At 42.7% G+C, this 19,122-nt stretch overlaps 1 protein-coding gene and 1 long non-coding RNA gene across 2 annotated transcripts; one reads left to right on the top strand and one right to left on the bottom strand.

The window, feature by feature from the left end:
- Positions 1-6,184: 6,184 nt before the first annotated feature.
- On the bottom strand, positions 6,185-7,173 carry LOC143475251 (uncharacterized). The gene is made up of 3 exons (XR_013120966.1): positions 6,594-7,173; positions 6,383-6,485; positions 6,185-6,231 (listed from the first exon to the last, which is right to left on the bottom strand). It is a non-coding gene; the product is annotated as an uncharacterized LOC143475251 (long non-coding RNA).
- An 8,999-nt stretch (positions 7,174-16,172) lies between these two features.
- On the top strand, positions 16,173-18,911 carry LOC143475701 (complement C1q-like protein 2). The gene is made up of 3 exons (XM_076973618.1): positions 16,173-16,323; positions 17,421-17,570; positions 18,523-18,911. The coding sequence occupies exons 1-3, from the start codon at positions 16,182-16,184 to the stop codon at positions 18,810-18,812; spliced, it is 582 nt and encodes a 193-aa protein (XP_076829733.1). The 5' UTR covers positions 16,173-16,181; the 3' UTR covers positions 18,813-18,911.
- The last annotated feature ends 211 nt before the right edge of the window (positions 18,912-19,122 follow it).

Raw genomic sequence — 19,122 nt, 5'->3', positions numbered from 1 at the left:
GACGTCCTCGGGGGGCGGAGCCACTATACTGACGTCATCGGGGGGCGTGTCCGCCAAGCCGACGTGGCTGGTACTCCCCCCCAAAAAATACATGGGGGTGTACTGTGGAGTAGCCGGCGGGATCAGCGATGTTAAGTCCTCCTCCTCAGTGTCCGGGTTGAGCCTGGAAGAACACACAGACACAGAAGCCTCTCGGTTGCTCTCTCTGCGACGGCTCCGCCTCCTCCGAGGCGTCGGGAGCTCGCAGTGGCCACCGAGAGCAAACCGAGGGTTAAGCCAACGCTCGTCTGTGCGCTCATTCCGTCTGCCCGCTGCTTGCACCACAGGTTGCTCATGCCTGTGGTGTTCGCCAAGCCGGGCAGACACGTAGCGCTCAATAGGAGTCTCGACGCGAAAGCCAGTCGAAACCGAAAGTGACTGGGCTTTCGTTGGTGCGCGTCGAGACTTCCGTGTTCCCACAGCGCCAGGGGTATTCCTGTCTCCGGCTCGTTCGCGCTGTAACACATGAGAGTTAAACTGCACGGAAGCAGCCAACAACTCGTTACAGCGACTAAACTCACCGGAGTCTCGCTCTCTCGCTGTGTCCTGGATGGATCCGTGATTATGTAACGTTGCGGGAGCAACGGAGCGAGGAGACGGACACAATTGCAGAGATGAGCGAGATTTAATACGGGGAATACCAAAAGCAGAGTCGTAATACCGGGCGCAGGTCATATCGGGAAGGCAGTCCATACAAGAAATGACAACAGACATACTCGGACAGATAAACCAAACACGACGGGGAAACACGGAACAGGCAGGTACTCTGGTAGCGGAAACAATACTCACGAAGAACAGGTATACAAAGCACAAGGCACGAAGTAGACAAAATCACGGATAACACGACTGGGGAATGACGGGACTTTATACATAGAAACTAACTAGGGACAGGTGATGGCACTGACACTGGGCGTGGTAACAAACAAGGAAACACGAAGACAAACGAGCAGGGCGGGACAAACAGGCAGGAAACACGGACATGAGGGAACCCAGAGTGACAGCTACGAGAGGGGGCGTTGCCCTACGTGACACATACAGTGTAAAGTACAAGGACTTAAGTGTTTACTTACTAATGTGAAGTAATGCATTAGTTAACATTAACAACACATGATGTAACAAATTAACAATAATTAACTAACGTTAAGTAAACATGTAATAGTTGTGGCTCCTGTTTTGGCTCTTTGTCGCTTGCACCTTTTTTGGTGCAACCTTAAAGGAATATATTACATTGTACATTTACCTACATAAGTAATGGGTAACTTGGAAATATCCAGAATCGATCAAAATAGATTAGTCCCTCTTAAGTCCCTTTTGCTCCAAACTGAAACACTAAAGCTCTAAAAAGGTGCGAGCAACAAACAGCCAAAACAGGAGACGCAACTGTTACGTGTTTACTTAACGTTAGTTAATTATTGTTAATGTTTTACTTCATGTGGTGTTCATGTTAACTAATGCATTACTTCACATTAGTAAGTAAACACTTAATGTAAAGTGTTACCAATGTCTTATCTTCAGTATTGATGTTAGTTATTGTTATTTTCCTGGTCGCTGTTCAAATCGTTGCGTTACTTTGCTCTTTATTGGCCTGGGCCAGTCCTTTATTTAAAGCCAAGTTCGTCGGTTTATTGTGTGTACTTGTGTGTGCTTTTTGGTTTGACTTTTAGTTTCTTAATTCCTTGTGTTTTGTGTTTGCTTTTGCTCCATTAGCTCCACTGTTTGTTCTTATTTTCTGTATATTTATTTATTAAGGTTAATAACCACTGGCGCAGATTTTGTAAGACAAACTGGTGGGTCTTATATAATGTCAATATTGGACTGGGTTTAAGTGTAGAGCTGTCAGAGATATGTAAACTCTTTAACGTTAATAATTATTAACAGAGTGTATTTTCTGCTGATCAGAGCTTGGAACAGCCTGAATTCATGTGGTCTTAACACTATGATGAGTACTAATAACAACAAACTAGTGTTATATGCAGAGAGACTGTGGTTTTTTGTGACTACAGCACATACCCACATACCCAGGAAATATGCGACTTTGGTCCAAATGCACAATACAGCTGCAGCCACAGTGTTTCTGTCACACATTTAGACAGTGTTGTATAAAGAAAAAACTGACTTGAGTAGAAGTTGAAGTGTTCTTTAAAAACTTTACCTAAGTAGAAGTACAGAAGTATTCAGCATTTTTGTACTTAACCTATTGCAAGTAGTTTATTCTAAAAATTTATTACTCAAGTACTGAAAGTAAAAAGTACAAGTATTGTGTTTTGAATTAATTAAAGAAAGCCGTCAAAGTTTGATTATCAATTGTTTTTATATATCTCAAAGATGTCAAAGACCCCAAATACAAGTGTTCTGTATAGGGGTGACCTGCAATAGTCGCTGATTCGACTATAGTTGACTATACCCCCTAGTCGACTATGAACATCATAGTCGAATGTACCATTCTAACTGCATGGGGGTGCCCAAGGATGCTGCTAAGCATTAGTTGTTATATTTTCAACTGTTATATGAAATGTCTTTGTTTTCGTTATATATAGCATTTTGTCAAATAAAATCATCCTAATTTCTGTTAATACATATTTTTAAATGATGTGTGCGCATTAACAATAGGCATATTCCTTACTACACATTAATAAATCACACCCTGCAGTTGTACAATCCAAATGAGCGGAGTTGAACACGCTACAGGATAGTCAGCATCTACAGAGATTATAATGGCTACTAAAAAATCTTTAAAAGTGTGGGAGTATTTTGAAAAAGAAAAAGATAAAGATGAATCAAACAAAGTGAAGTGCAAATTATGTCATCAACGTCTCATTTCACACGACAACAACCAACATGGCATACCATTTAAAACGCGTAAGGCGAAAAAAAAAAAACACAGTTCAGCCATTTGTCGTTTTGGTCGTGTCCTGTCGTCTCGTTGCGGTGCGTCTCGGCAAGTAGTCCTATAAACATTTTTTGTTGTTGTTTGCTTTTTAAATCCCGTTACTTGAACCTTTACTTCAAATTGTTTTGCTGTTGTGTGGCAATTTTTTTATATTTTCAGGCAGGCATATTTTATTTAAAATATTTTTGACATTTTGCACAGTGCCTGTCTGACAGTTTGATATGCGCACTGACGGTGACTTTTTTTGTTAATGTTCTCTAATGTTTAATTAAAAAATAAATAAATAAAAGCTGAATAAAGCCAACCTACCATGTTTATTCATTTATTTATGGTCAATCAAACCTGCTCGTCAGATTTCTGAGACGATGTAAGAATCAGGAGATACAGCCATAGAAACTAAGACCATTGTACTGTATGCACAGTACATTCTATCGCCTGACATGCCAAGTTCACAGGATGATTATAAAAATATTCTACAGTAAAAAACCTTCTTCTTCTGGACTTATACAGTCACTTTTGTGGTCAACCAAACCTGCTTGTCAGATTTTCGAGACAATGTAAGAATCAGGAGATACAGCCATAGAAACTATAGAATTTAAATGCGCACTAGCACTTTTCTTTCAAAATATTGTTTTGCGGGCCACAATTGGCCTGCGGGCCGCGAGTTTGAGACCCAATTACAGCTTTTCATTAGCACTTCTTAGCAATAGTGCCTAAATGGCTTATTAGCAACAGGCTCATCCTTGGGCCCAAAATTATCTTAGAAACTAAAACATACAAGTAATTTTCTAAATAAACAATGTTGTACTTACAGCGTCTGCAATGAGAAATCCTCAGCTGTCCCACCCATGTGAAGCTGATGTAGAAAAGTCACTGAAAGACTGGCTTCGTCTAGCGCCTGACAAACTTCATCGCGGAAGACCACGCTGAATCAACGTGATCAAGTCGATTTAAGCCCTTCGTGTTCACGCATGGACAGTTCCGTTTTTGTTACAGCACTGAGTAAATTATTTACAATATCATAGTTAATTAAACAACGACATTATTATTATTATTATTATTATTATTAATATTATTAATGTGATTTACATTTTATAATTTATTTGTAATTGTTTATGCATGTGAATTGATTCTAAAATACAACTTTTCAAAAATAATATTTTATGTACACTTTAGAAAGTTTTTGTTTGTGCATGTGAATTAGGGCGTACTCACACTAGGCTCTGTGATCCGGGCCCGGGCACGGTTCCCTGCCGAAGCACGGTTCGTTTGGCTAGTGTGAACGCTCCAACCGTGCCCGGGCTCGGATCAGTTAACCGTGCTCGGGCCCGCTTGAAGAGGTGGGCCAGGGCACGATTCATGTGGACTCGGGCACGGTTCGCTTCTAGTGTGAGCGCTATCCGTGCCCAGGCCCGCTTGGTGCCTCGTCTGATTGGTTCATTTCGCTGGAACTCAAACATGACATCAGTGATGCGACGCTCACGTTAAACAGTCATAGCGGCAAAGCGATTAGCAGACAATCGTTGTGTTAAATTATAGATAAATCTGTGCTTGCACCGTGTTTCTGCACTCCCAAAACAACTCCAAAAATACAATAAAAAGAGAATCGTGAACTCCACAGTGTTGTGCGAGCGCGCTTTTTTCCAAATAAAGTCACCTTGTGGTGACGTAAGCGTGCTCGTGCCGGGTTGATGAAGCCAGTGTGAGTGCAGGCCGGAGGGGGAGTGGGGAGGGGGGATAACCGGGCCCCAGCACGGAACGAGCAAACCGTGCCTAGTGTGAGTACGCCCTTAATTAATACAACTTTTCAAAATTGTAAACTGGCTGTCTCTTTACATCTCTATAATCTTTTAAAGGCAAAATCTGAATAACAGGAAATAGAATTAAACTCCACAAACAACTATTTCGTTATCTAGCTAGTTGTGGTGTCTACTAGTGATGGGAAGATGCAGAGGCGGTCTTTGCATAGAGGCGTTGCTAGGCAATTGCCTTGGGCCCCTCCCACTGTAGGGCCCCCTTGTCTAGCTAAAGCCAGGTTCACACTACACGACTTTTCAGTCGTCAGGTTTTTGTGCCGTTCGCACTACACGACTGGTTGTGCTGTAATCGCGAGTCTTTCAGTTGTTGTGGCTTTCACACTACATGACTGATCGGCGACGCGGGCTCACGAATTACACGACTTGGGAATCGCCGACTCATCTGGCTGCCCAAAAACACGAGAACACGAAAACGAAACACTCGCGAGAACCAGCAACACCACGAAGAAAATAAAAACAACGTACATGTACTCCACATTTTCGTTATTATTATTATTTTTTTTTACCGTTTAACCACTCCATAGTCCCAAAATGCCAGAATTATTTCATCTCTCCGTTGCAGTGAACATAGATATAGTCAATCGCACTATTTCTCCAGTGCTGTCACAATAACTTAAACACAGTCTTGTAGTAAAGTTGTATGAAGCTAGACGCTGCTGTTGACTCTCAGTCGCCGACTGGGCTACATATTAAACATGCTAGATATTAAAAATGCTAGATATCTGCCGGTCGTCTGCGATGAGTTGGCGACCACTCGGCGACGGCTCGGCGAGCGTCTTTCAGCAGTTCACACTACACGACTGAGCGAGCGCCGAATGATCCCCGATTTGCCTCCGACCACAGTTTCTGTCGGCGATCTACAAAAACAGTCGGCGACTGAAAAACCAGCCTAAAATCGTGTAGTGTGAACCTGAACTTATTTCTCGCATATTAATGTTGATGGGCCCCCTAGCTAAATTCGCATTGAGCCCCCAAATTGCTAAGTCCGCCACTGGGAAGATGATACCTCAAGGAGTGTATCGACACACTACACAAACTGTTAACACAGTATTGACACTGTGTTGGTCACTCAATAGTGACCCCTGCAGTAGTTATAATATCATTGCAAGTAAACAAAAAGAAAAGCATCCTGAAAACACATCAACTCGTGAAATATTAACATAACGTTTACTTAAAATATGATCTCATCATTTTATAATTTCTTTTGCTCAATTTGTTGTGTCCAAAATTTGCTTAAAATCTTGTGTAAATGCTAAACCAACTCTGCAAAATATAGCAAATTTGTCTAATAAAATTCAGCTAAAATGAGCAGCTTATGTAAGGATTCTCATTAATAAAAAAGAAAAATAATATAAAACACAAAAAATGACAAGAAATTCATTCATTTATGTATTTTTATTGAGGAACAAAAGTTTTTAAAGTGTGGTGGCTCCAAGGCGATGATCATGTTGATCACAGCCTCATCCACAGCTTGTTTGTTAGGAACTGTAAGGAAATATTTTTTGCCTTATTAAAGTACTGACAAGTCTACAAACAACATTACATAGTTACACAAAGCATTTTGTGTGTAATAAACTATTTTACATTAAAACATTTAAATTTTATTTGAGAATTAACACTCCTGGGGTACTCTCACCAGTATGTGCTGATTCTTCATTGCCATGCCGAGCTCTATAATGCCTCGGCATTAATGAAGTGCTCTTGTAAGAAAGCTCCGTGGAGCAGAGTCGACACTTCACCTACAATAAAATAAAACGTTACTTTATCTGAATACAATTAAAACCTCTTACCAGAAAAGAGTACAAACATAGTTAATAAAAAAATAATGTCCAAATGAGAAACAATACCTTATTTGGCGTCAAAAGATCAAATTGACTCCAGACAGTGGAAAATTTCCTGGTCCGATCCGTGAGGGGGAAAATACAAAATCTAAAAGCAACAGTAAAACTCCATCCAACAAACCCGCGACATGCCGATACGGTTCGTTTCCTTATAAACACAATTTGGCGCGGCACAGCCAAACGATACACTTCTTGTATCGGTCACGTTGTTGTTGTTTAAAGCAATACACGCACCGATACGGGGTTTCACTCTTGTGCGCTCGGCACAGTGTTGACGCACCAGTATCGTTCGTCCCATCACCAGTGTCTACCTGGGATTATTCAGAACAAGAATAAATACTGCTGCTCGCATTTAAAAGAACAAAACATTCAAACTGCGAGACGCTCGACGGAATAACGGACTCGCGTGGCTTGATCCAAAAACGACGTTGGTAAGACGATTAGCAACGCTGTATAGACGCTTTAACGATGAAGCTGTAAGCGTCGCATAAACATCGTAAATACAGCTTAAAAGCATCAGATGATGAACGTCGTTCGGAGATCAGATGGACGTCGTTTGAACATCAGGTAACGATGTCTATGCGACGTCGTGCCGGTGAGCAAACGACCGACCGCAGATGCTTTAACGATGTAACTGTGAGCGTCGCATAAACGTCTTGCCGACGTACCTGTGCTGTGTGGGTAACGTATAGCTAGTTCCATTAGTCATCCTACGGAGTGGTAAAACAGTCCATATTATTATGATATATATTATAATATTATGAATGATACTGACAGCTTTAGTTAACAATAGCTAGCTAGGTTAGCAAGCCGAGTAACGTCAGCTATTGATTGTTTGGTTTACATCAGTATCAGTCAAGTTCATGACACACACCAAGTTATTAAGTGTTGTTGTTTATTCAGTGTCCAATATAGTAGACAGCAAAGTGATGGTCAGAGCTGGATGAGCTAGATGCTAGTGGATCAGAGCTAGATGCTAGCGGTTCGGGGCTAGATGCTAGCGGTTCGGGGCTAGATGTTAGCGGATCGGGGCTAGATGCTAGCGGTTCGGGGCTAGATGCTAGCGGTTCGGGGCTAGATGCTAGCGGATCGGGGCTAGATGCTAGCGGTTCGGGGCTAGATGCTAGCGGTTCGGGGCTAGATGCTAGCGGTTCGGGGCTAGATGCTAGCGGTTCGGGGCTAGATGCTAGCGGTTCGGGGCTAGATGCTAGCGGATCGGGGCTAGATGCTAGCGGTTAGGGGCTAGATGCTAGCGGTTCGGGGCTAGATGCTAGCGGTTCGGGGCTAGATGCTAGCGGATCGGGGCTAGATGCTAACGGTTCGGGGCTAGATGCTAGCGGTTAGGGGCTAGATGCTAGCGGTTAGGGGCTAGATGCTAGCGGATCGGGACTAGATGCTAGCGGATCGGGGCTAGATGCTAACGGTTCGGGGCTAGATGCTAGCGGTTAGGGGCTAGATGCTAGCGGTTCGGGGCTAGATGCTAGCGGTTCGGGGCTAGATGCTAGCGGTTCGGGGCTAGATGCTAACGGTTCGGGGCTAGATGCTAGCGGATCAGACTCGGCTGCTCGTCAGCCGGTAAACCATGGAAACTGAGATACACCCTGGTGAACACCCTGGTGAACTGAAAAAGCTCTTGTTATTGGACGCTGCCATTGTTTAAATGTGTAACAGAAGTAACTTTACCCTGCGACGAGAGCTTTCCAGAAGAAAAAATGCGGAAGTGTGAAAAGGGCCTATTGCTCAAAAAACATATTATACGTGTAATAAAAATTCAAAGTTTCTCGTCCGGCCCGTTCACTTACATGGAAATGGGCGGGGTTAAAAGTTGTACTGCAGCTTCACTTTTCACTCGTGTCCTCCAGTCCACTTGTATACACGGTCTCTGGTTACTAAGTAACGCGTTACTAACAACACTGGTGACGTCACAATTCAAGTGACTATAAAAGGAACGGCCGCTGTTTAAAACGACATACGACGTTTTTGATGATTGCGGAGCAATGTTTCATGCGATCTACATAATCAATTGGACCGTGAGAGAACTGACGAGCGTAAGTTCAAGTTTTGTCATGTGTATATGTTGTGTATATATGAGTTTATATGTTCTTGTTTGTTTTCTTTTGTTGATGAATATAAATTAGTATAAAAGGTTCTGAAGATATTGTTTATATGTTCTGGAGATTGGGTTGGCTTCTCTGTTGAGTCTTTTATAGAGGCTATTGTAAATCTTTCTTTATTTTGTTTGATTTTATTAGCTAGATATTTACCTGATTTGTTATTGTGGTGAAACTTTTCTTGACGGAGTTGTTGGATTTTATTTTATTAATAATTTAATTTAATTCCATTTTATATTTTCTTATTTCGATTTCAAATTCGTGTTGAGGGTTGTTTGCATGTAATGTTTCAAGTTGTTTTATTTTATGTTCTAGTTCTATTTCATGTTTGGCCTCTTTTTTCTTTTTATAAGAGGAATATGAAATTGTTACACCTCTTAGTACAGCTTTTCCTGCTTGCCAGAGAATTGATGGGGATGAATTTGGAGAGTCATTTATTTCCAGAAAGGATGCCCACTCTCTTTTAATAAGGGTATTAAACTGAGTATCAATGAGTAGGGAAGTGTTGAAACGCCATCTGTTCTTAGGGTTTGGTTTGTAAAGGAGTAGTGTAAAAGTGACTGGGGCATGATCGCTGATGATAATAGGATGTATTTGTGTGTTTGTAATGTTGGGTAGAAGTGACTTACTAATAAGAAAATAATCAATGCGGCTGTAAGATTTGTGAACTGGTGAGTAAAATGTGAATTCTCTTGCTGATGGGTGTTGTAATCGCCAGCCATCACTAAGACCAAAATCACCCATGAATTGGTTTATGGTAACGGTTGACTGTGAGATGCGGTTGTTATTGTTAGTGTTATTTCTGTCAACAGATGGGTTGATAACGGAGTTAAAGTCTCCTCCTATAATAATAGGTAGGCCAAAATTTGTGGTCAAGGTAGTAAAGATGGTATGGAAGAAATCTGGATTATCTATATTGGGTCCATATAAGTTGCAGATTGTTAGAGGTTGATTGTTAATTGTTATGTTAACAATAATAAAACGACCTTCAGAATCTGCAATGGTTGTATTATGAGTGAATGAGATATTTTTTTTATTATTATGGAGACTCCTCTTTCCTCTCCTATTGTATGTAGCTGAAAATGCTTGGTGAAAATGTTTAAAGTGTAGTGTGTTTTTGTCAGATGGGGATAAATTAGTTTCTTGCAATAAGCAAATGTCTGCTAGTTTGGAAATGTGATTTAATATTTTAGTTTTTTTTGCCTGTGAGCCAACTCCCCGGGGGAAGAATAACCTTTTGAGGTAGGGGATCACAGGGTACATGTGCTGAGACTTCTTGGAGACAATAGCGTAGACTTATTCAATATTTTTTGTTGTGTAATTAGGGTAACCCTCGGGTTTGTTTAGAGTTCACTGGCTTGTGTGTTTATGTTGGTGTGTATGAGTGTATGGCTGCAGTGGTGTGATGATTGAGTGAGAGAGTTAGTAGAGCCAGTGGGTAGTGTCCTTGTTCCTGTATAGTTGTACATTAATGTATAGTTTCTCTACTATAATGACTGCTTTATGTCCTTGTTGAATCATTTCTTTGCGAATTGGAAATAATTTTTGACGTCTGCATGATTTATTTTGGAAATTGGTCATTCAATCCAAAGTTGGTTCCTTTAAGCTCCTTTCCTTGTCGTTGTACCTGTATTTTTTGTTTAAAATGTTCGACTTTGCGACTATTCTCACCTTTAGCGGTTAGTGCAAAAAAGCATAAATTTTCACCCAACCCAGTTCAGATGTCCACAGCCTGTATATGCGTGATAGATTTGGTAAAAGTACAAACCTTTCTGTTCCTCAGCTAAGAAGGGCTCCCCAGGATGCCGTGCAGGCGAACCCGGCTCCCCGTGATGCCGCCCAGGCTCCCCAGGATGCCGTGCCGGCTTCCCAAGTTGCCGCCCATCACGCTGGCCTTCACGCCGCCGCCCGTCACGCCGACTTTCACGCTGACTTTCACGCCAGGCTTCATGCCGGCCTTCACGCCTGCCTTCACGCCGGCCTTCACACCGGCTTTCACGCCGGCCTTCACACCGGCTTTCACGCCGGCCATCACGCCGGCTTTCACGCCGGCTTTCACGCCGGCCATCACGCCGGCCATCACGCCGGCCATCACACCGGCCTTCACGCCGGCGTTCTGGCCGGCTTTCTGGCCGGCCTTCGGGCTGGCCATCACGCCGGCCATCACGCCGGCTTTCACGCCGGCCTTCAGGCCGGCCTTCATGCTGCCCGTAACCCAGCCGCCCATCACGCTGCTGCCCGTTACGCCGCCGCCCGTGACGCTGCCCTTCACGTCGACCGTGACGCCACCCGTGACCCAGCCACCCGTCACGCAGCCGCCCATGACGGAGCCGCACGTGATGCAGCTGCCCGTGCCCGCCGCCCGTGCCCGCCCCTGGGGATCCCGAGATCGCCGCCCGTGTTCCCATTCCTACTGATAAGAGTAAGTTCCTTTGAGATGGTATCCTAGCTCCTCGGTTACATTTGAACTATTTATAGTAGGTCTAATTACAATTCAGGTTGTTGCAAAATAGAATGTGTAAATTATTTATCCAAAATGAATATCATGAAGTAAGCGGTACTGGCTTTCATGTACGAAAGTGTTCATGATGCTGTTTTACGTCAGGGGCGGAGACAGGTAATTTTACGGGGAATATGTCTTTAGCTTTTGGTGTGATTAAGTTTGAGGGATTAAAACCATCTGAGGACATTATTACGATCGAAATCTCTGACCAATACTATTCTCACCTTTAGTGGTTAGTGCAAAAAAAGCATTAATTTTCTCCCAACCCAGTTCAGATGTCCACAGCCTGTATATGCGTGATAGATTTGGTAAAAGTACAAACCTTTCTGTTCCTCAGCTAAGAAGGGCTCCCCATGACACCGCCCAAGCTCCCCAGGATACAGCCCAGGACACCGTGCCGGTGAACCTGGCTCCCCAGGACGCTGCGCCGGCTTCCCAGGACGCCGACCAAGACGCCCTGCCGGCTCCCCAGGACGCCGCGCCGGCTTCCCAGGACGCCGACCAAGACGCCCTGCCAGCTCCCCAGGACGCCGACCAAGACGCCACGCCGGCTCCCCAGGACGGCCTTCACGCCGGCCATTACGCCGGCCTTCACACCGCCCGTAACCCAGCCGCCCGTCATGCCGCTGCCCATTACGCTGCCGCCAGTCACGCCGCCGCCCGTGACGCTGCCCTTCACGTCGCCCGTGACGCCACCCGTGACCCATCCGCCCGTCACGTAGCCGCCCGTCACGCTGCCGCCCATGACGCAGCCGCACGTGATGCAGCTGCCCGTGCTCGCCGCCCGTGCCCGCCCCCGGGGATCCCGAGATCGCCGCCCGTGTTCCCATTCCTACTGATGAGAGTAAGTTCCTTTGAGATGGTAACCTAGCTCCTCGGTTACATTTTAACTATTTATAGTAGGTCTAATTACAATTCAGGTTGTTGCAAAATAGAATGTGTAAATGATTTATCCAAAATGAATATCATGAAGTAAGCGGTACTGGCTTTCATGTACGAAAGTGTTCATGATGCTGTTTTACGTCAGGGGCGGAGACAGGTAATTTTATGGGGAATATGTCTTTAGCTTTTGGTGTGATTAAGTTTGAGGGATTAAAACCATCTGAGGACATTATTACGATCGAAATCTCTGATCAATACTATTCTCACCTTTAGTGGTTAGTGCAAAAAAAGCATTAATTTTCACCCAACCCAGTTCAGATGTCCACAGCCTGTATATGCGTGATAGATTTGGTAAAAGTACAAACCTTTCTGTTCCTCAGCTAAGAAGGGCTCCCCATGACACCGCCCAAGCTCCCCAGGATACAGCCCAGGACACCGTGCCGGTGAACCTGGCTCCCCAGGACGCCACGCCGGCTGCCCAGGACGCCGCGCCGGCTTCCCAGGACGCCGACCAGGACGCCGACCAAGACGCCCTGCCGGCTCCCCAGGACACCGACCAAGACGCCGTGCCGGCTCCCCAGGACGCCGACCAAGATGCCACGCCGGCTCCCCAAGACGGTGTCGTGGAAATTTTCTAATAAATGCATGAGGACTCAGACGTGGTTAAAATGATTGATTTAATAAGACAAAAATCACGCAGACATGACAGTCTCATTCAAGCATGACACTCTGAAGGAAGAGGGCAGTCCTCTTCCCTTTTATACACAGTTCAACAGTTCTAACAGGCAAGTTATTATTAGCACAGCATGTACCAAAACACAGGTATCCAGCAGGCTACTTTTACCTAACGTGTGTGTATCTCCTAATATGGACTCCTAGAGTTAGTGGAAGAAACTGGTGTATCAATAGAATGCAAAGACAGCTGAATCCCAGGATAGTGGACTAGTGACACTCAGTTGACAAAGTGCTCTGACCTTCTGTACTTTGCCTGACCTTGGCCATAGTATGGAACACATGAGCTAAACCTGGTTACACTGAATCACACTGTCAGTGTATAGTCCTTCTGCTTAACCAAAATGGACAAATACTAACTCATAAGTATTATAATAATCTCTAAACATAATCTAATCAATGATAATTAATCAATAATCAATAATTTCTGTCACAACGGCCATTACGCCGCCCGTCACGCCGCTGCCCATTACGCCGCCGCCAGTCACGCTGCCGCCCGTGACGCTGCCGCCCGTGACGCTGCCCTTCACGTCGCCCGTGACGCCACCCGTGACCCATCCGCCCGTCACGCAGCCGCCCATCACGCAGCCGCACGTGATGCAGCTGCCCGTGCCCGCCGCCCGTGCCCGCCCCCGGGGATCTCGAGATCGCCGCCCGTGTTCCCATTCCTACTGATAAGAGTAAGTTCCTTTGAGATGGTATCCTAGCTCCTCGGTTACATTTTAACTATTTATAGTAGGTCTAATTACAATTCAGGTTGTTGCAAAATAGAATGTGTAAATTATTTATCCAAAATGAATATCATGAAGTAAGCGGTACTGGCTTTCATGTACGAAAGTGTTCATGATGCTGTTTTACGTCAGGGGCGGAGACAGGTAATTTTATGGGGAATATGTCTTTAGCTTTTGGTGTGATTAAGTTTGAGGGATTAAAACCATCTGAGGACATTATTACGATCGAAATCTCTGACCAATACTATTCTCACCTTTAGTGGTTAGTGCAAAAAAAGCATTAATTTTCTCCCAACCCAGTTCAGATGTCCACAGCCTGTATATGCGTGATAGATTTGGTAAAAGTACAAACCTTTCTGTTCCTCAGCTAAGAAGGGCTCCCCATGACACCGCCCAGGCTCCCCAGGATGCAGCCCAGGACACTGTACCGGTGAACCTGGCTCCCCAGGACGCCAACCTCAGAGGCGACGGTGACACCGCCGCCCGTGGCCGCCGCCCATAGACGCCCCAAGTGTTCCCCAGGAGGCCGGAACTAAATCTATGCTAAGACAACACGAATACGGTTAGCGAGATTTCACATTAACGACTGACAGCCTATTAATTGTAAATTCCTCTCTTAATGCCATTTCACCTAAACGCGATGTTTTTGCGGGGTAGCTAAGTATTGGTTAAATATAACATTTGAGTGTGATTGTAGAGTGTGTTGGGTCGAGGAGGTGAAATGAGGATATCCATTTTGGAGTACCAGCTAACGTTTTATTTCCTTTTATTTTATTTATTTATCCTTTTATTTATTTTCTTTTCCTTTTTATTTTGTTTTATTTATTTTTATTTTATTTTATTAACGTATTTCCTCAGTTTTTGAAACTGCTGGATATAAAAGACATATACTATTTAGTGTGATTTAAGTTTTAAATATTCTATCACTTAAAGAAATAATATATTATTAGGAGTTCATACTTATTATACCTGTGTCACCTCTTAACACTCTAGCTGTGATCAGCAGCTATGGGCCCTGTCTTTACAGGTCCAGTGGTGCAGGGGGTTTCCTCTTTCTGAGTGCGGGGCGATGCACAAAAATGGTGGGAACAGCATCTGCTCTCAGCCTAGTCTTGCCCTGTTTGGTTTTGATGAACTGGTCTGCCTCAAAATGTGCCTGCAGAGTGATGTGAGTTTACTCCTCACACATGACACCTCAGTTTTGTCTACTCTTATACATATCCCATAGTGGGTGAATACACAGTATTAGAGAACATTTACTGGATATGTATACACTCATTACACGTATAAAAAACAACCAAGGATGTGCAACAAATTCAAATTCATATCACATCAATACTCATTAATCATTTTCTCCTGTCTTTTTCTCCTCTCTCTCTTTAAGCCAAAGAACCATAGGGGATTCAATGGAGCCTGCAACTAGATAGCACCCTCACCCTGCACCTGAGTCTGCCTGGAGTCTTTGATTTTTTTTGTTCACTATTCTGTATTTTAATAAATAAGGCATTAAGCTTTCCAATAGTGTGTTTATTATGAAAAGTGCAAATGCAGTGTTTGATGATTACCTCACATATAGGGAAAAATTGGGAGGGAAAAATAATTTTGGGCCGGATTTGGGCATGAAACTCCCGGACTGAAAAAGGGGCCCACTCCGGCCCTGCGAGTAACTATATAGCACGTAAAAATGTATCGGAGTAAAAGTATTAAACTGATGGAAAATATGTAGTGAAGTAAAAGTGGAAGTAGGAGAAAAAAATAATACTCCAGTAAAGTACAGATACAGCATTTTAGTACTTAAGTACAGTAGCGAAGTAGTTCTACTTCGTTACTATACAACTCTGCATTTAGATTTACATTTTACATTTTTGGCATTTAGTAGAGGCTCTTATTTAGAGTGACTTGCAAAAGTGCTTTATGTTCTCATGGAATGTATCCTAGGCAATATAGTAGGTTAAAGATACCTTTGAACTTGAATACCGCTTAAATACAGGAATCAATACTGGTATCTACAATAGAGGTGTGGAAAAAATAAAAGCCCTATATCACACAATGATTAGTGCAATATCATACAATACATGCTAGAATTTAATTTACCCAAGAGTAGTATGAATTTCATACTTTTTCCCAAATACATGAGTCTTCAGTCTGCATTTGAAGACTGTAATAGACTCTGCTGTCCAGGCATTCACTCTAAGTTCATTTCACTCTCGGGAAGCCTGGACAGAGAAAAGTCTTGAAGCTTGTCTTCAAGCATAGTGTTTTAAGCTGAGCCATACTTGAGGCTCTAAATAGTCGAGGTGCAGATCGGGAAGTAGGAAGTAGACCTCCCAAGATTGTCTGATTGCAGAAAGTCAAAAGTTGGGGGATTTTGTCTGAGGAGTGAGGACAGGAACAGAGGAAAAGTATTGATGAATTGCTGCAAATTTACATAACCAAAGTTGGCTGTTGGCCCTCTAATGGTTGGAAAGAAGGAAGGGTCATGTCCTCAGGATTGAGAAATATTAGTCATGCTAACATTCCCCCACTGGCCGGAAAGAAACCTGCGTCATGATGTTCGGCCCATTTCACCTTCCAGTTTTGCATGGACCACATAAGAGTGTTCAAGCCTGTTGTAGCTCCACCACACACCAAGAAGATGAAGATTGTGAAGATGAAGCTCGTGTTGCTAGTGGTGGCAACCCTGCTGCTCAAGGTGAACTCACTGGTCACAGAAGATGAGGAGAACCTTCTCCAGAAATTAAACAATCGTGTCGATGATTTGGAAAGATTGTGCACAGGTAAAGCTGATTTCTGCTTGAATCTTGAAGGGTTAATGACCTTGTGGACAAGACACACTCTTTGTTTTCATAGCTAATAGTGCAGCAAACAATCTTATTTCAATATTTTCTTGAGTATAAAATGTTGTGTATTCAGATTTGAATAATTATGAATCTCCACAGAAAAAAAAGTTGTAATAGTCTGAAGGTCAAGCCAGTAAAAAATGTAAACCTCATGTTAAAATATCACTCCTTCCTAGAGGTGGATCAAGACACAGAAAAAACAGTATGTGCAAATGTTACCATGGAAAACATACCAACCTAATTTCCTGCTGCTTCATATTTTTGTCAAGACTGCTCAATGTATCTGGCAGGAGGTTCATCCACTTTATTTATTTATGTTCATTAAGTCAGCTTTCTTTACACTGCTTATTCACCAATTTGAAACCTTATCATTTGCTTAATGAGTGACAAATATAAAGGAATCCCATAATGTAATAGGAGTAGACCTGTTCACACAGCTCTGCTTCTTAGATCCAGATCTGATTCCCAACCTTCCATTGTTAATGCTGCTCAGACATCAAGGTTCAGAGTGTTACTACCATCTGGTTTAGAGTGTTACTACCATCTGGTTTAGAGTGTTACCACCATCTGGATCAGAGTGTTACCACCATCTGGTTTAGAGTGTTACCACCATCTGGTTTAGAGTGTTACCTCCATCTGGTTCAGAGTGTTACTACCATCTGGATCAGAGTGTTACCACCATCTGGTTTAGAGTGTTACCTCCATCTGGTTTAGTGTTACCACCATCTGGTTCAGAGTGTTACCACTATCTGGATCAGAGTGTTACCTCCATCTGGTTCAGAGTGTTACCACCATCTGGATCAGAGTGTTACTACCATCTGGATCAGAGTGTTACTACCATCTGGATCAGTCAGGACATGTTTTGTTGCTGATTTTATGCTTTGACCAACTGTGAAGTGTATTAAGTATTAATATAGGTGTGTCATAAGAGTACATGTTTGTGTATTCAGGTAGGTGTGTGTGTGTGTGTGTGTGTGTGTGATATATAAGAGTACATGTGTATTCATTGTGTGTTTTTCCACTCTGGGGTAAAGGGACAAAGGTGGTGTTCTCTGTGGCGATGCGGCCTCCATCTGTTGAGAAGGGCACCACCTTCGGAAAAACAGGACCCTATGACAGAAGCTCCATTCTCATTCACAAACATGTCATAACCAACATTGGTAACGCATACGACACAACAACAGGTAAATTATATAAATTATTCATACAACAAGTTTGGACACACATCTAAATGAATGTTCTCAATAGTAAAAAATTGTAAAAAAAAAAAAAAGGCATCTTAATATAATGGATTATGCTTATATTTTGTTTACAAAAACCAATATAATTTGAGAAATGTGTTATTTATGAATTTACTCTCAACACACACATACACACCCACACACACACACAAAAAATATAAATGCACCTTCAGCAGAAGTTTTATCTCAGAACTTTAGTTCCACACTCTACAAGTGATCTTCATATGTGATGATGAAAAAGCATCATAGGTGCTGCTTCAAGAAGCTGGTTAACAGAACACCAAGAGTACGGTGGCCCTGAAAGTCCATCGCGCTGCAAGAGAAAAAAATGTGCTGCATAATATGAAAAGAAAATGCATCAAAATGCGTTATACATCACATGCGTTATATTTCAGAAACACGCTGCAAATTCAGAAACGCTGCAAATCCAGCCACAACACAACAGAAGTGTTTCTGGATGAATAATTTGATGCAGGGACTCTGTAGGTTTTTAGCCATAAACAACAGTTGTGTTATAGTTTCTCATTATGTTGAACAGAACTTAAATAGTAAAGCTCTTTAAGTGTAGCTAGCTAGCTACATTTTAAGACCTTTATTAAGTCCCCTAGTTATCTATTTAGATAGAAACTAGCTAGATAGAAACTGTATTAAATGGGGTTTTAAGCCCTAGTTTCTGTCTAAATACCTAGCTAGCTACATTTAAAGAACATTTAACGCTTTACCCGTGATATAAGCAGGAAACTAAAACAGTGTACAAAAACATTGAACGACGTGTATATATAAGATATCACAATTGCCATATGACTATAGTTTTATTTGTATACATGTTTTTAATGCCTGTTTGGTATGTGTGTGTGTGTGTGTGTGTGTGTGTGTGTGTGTGTGGTATTTGCAGGGATATTCACTGCTCCAGTGAAGGGTGTTTATTTCTTTACCTTCACCACATACAGCTGGGTGTCCAAGTCGGACATCGGTGTGAGTTTGTACAAGAATTATGATGAAGTCTTACTGATTTGGGAGTATCAGGACAATGGTGATAATGAAGACTACGCCAGTAATTCAGTAACACTGATCCTGGAACAGGGTGACAAGGTGTACTTGAACCTGCCTAGTGGCTTCCAGGTGGCTAGTAGCCTAACATCCAACATACACACCTTCTCTGGATTTCTGCTCCATCAGCTCTGAGTTGATGTTTTCTCTCACACAATCATATCAACATATATTAAAGTATTAAGATAAATGAAATAAACACAAAACATAGTTGACAGCTCCATGACAAAATGTATTTACCACGCTCTGTGTGATCATATGTCTGACAATAAAATATCTTTCAGCAAACATGTCCAATTTGCAGTATTTTACTGGTAAACCAACTGATACTACATGAGAGGTGTATGTTTTTTCTGACATTTGACATATTCCTACATCAGTGTATGTCAGATCTAAATGTCCATCACATTTATAAGCATTGCAGGTTCAGCCTGTAGCACTTTAA

This window comes from Brachyhypopomus gauderio, chromosome 14 (assembly GCF_052324685.1).
Source record: "Brachyhypopomus gauderio isolate BG-103 chromosome 14, BGAUD_0.2, whole genome shotgun sequence".
NCBI lineage: Eukaryota > Metazoa > Chordata > Actinopteri > Gymnotiformes > Hypopomidae > Brachyhypopomus > Brachyhypopomus gauderio.
The sequence above is the reverse complement of the archived record's forward strand: the minus strand, read 5'-3'. Positions and strand labels throughout refer to the sequence as shown.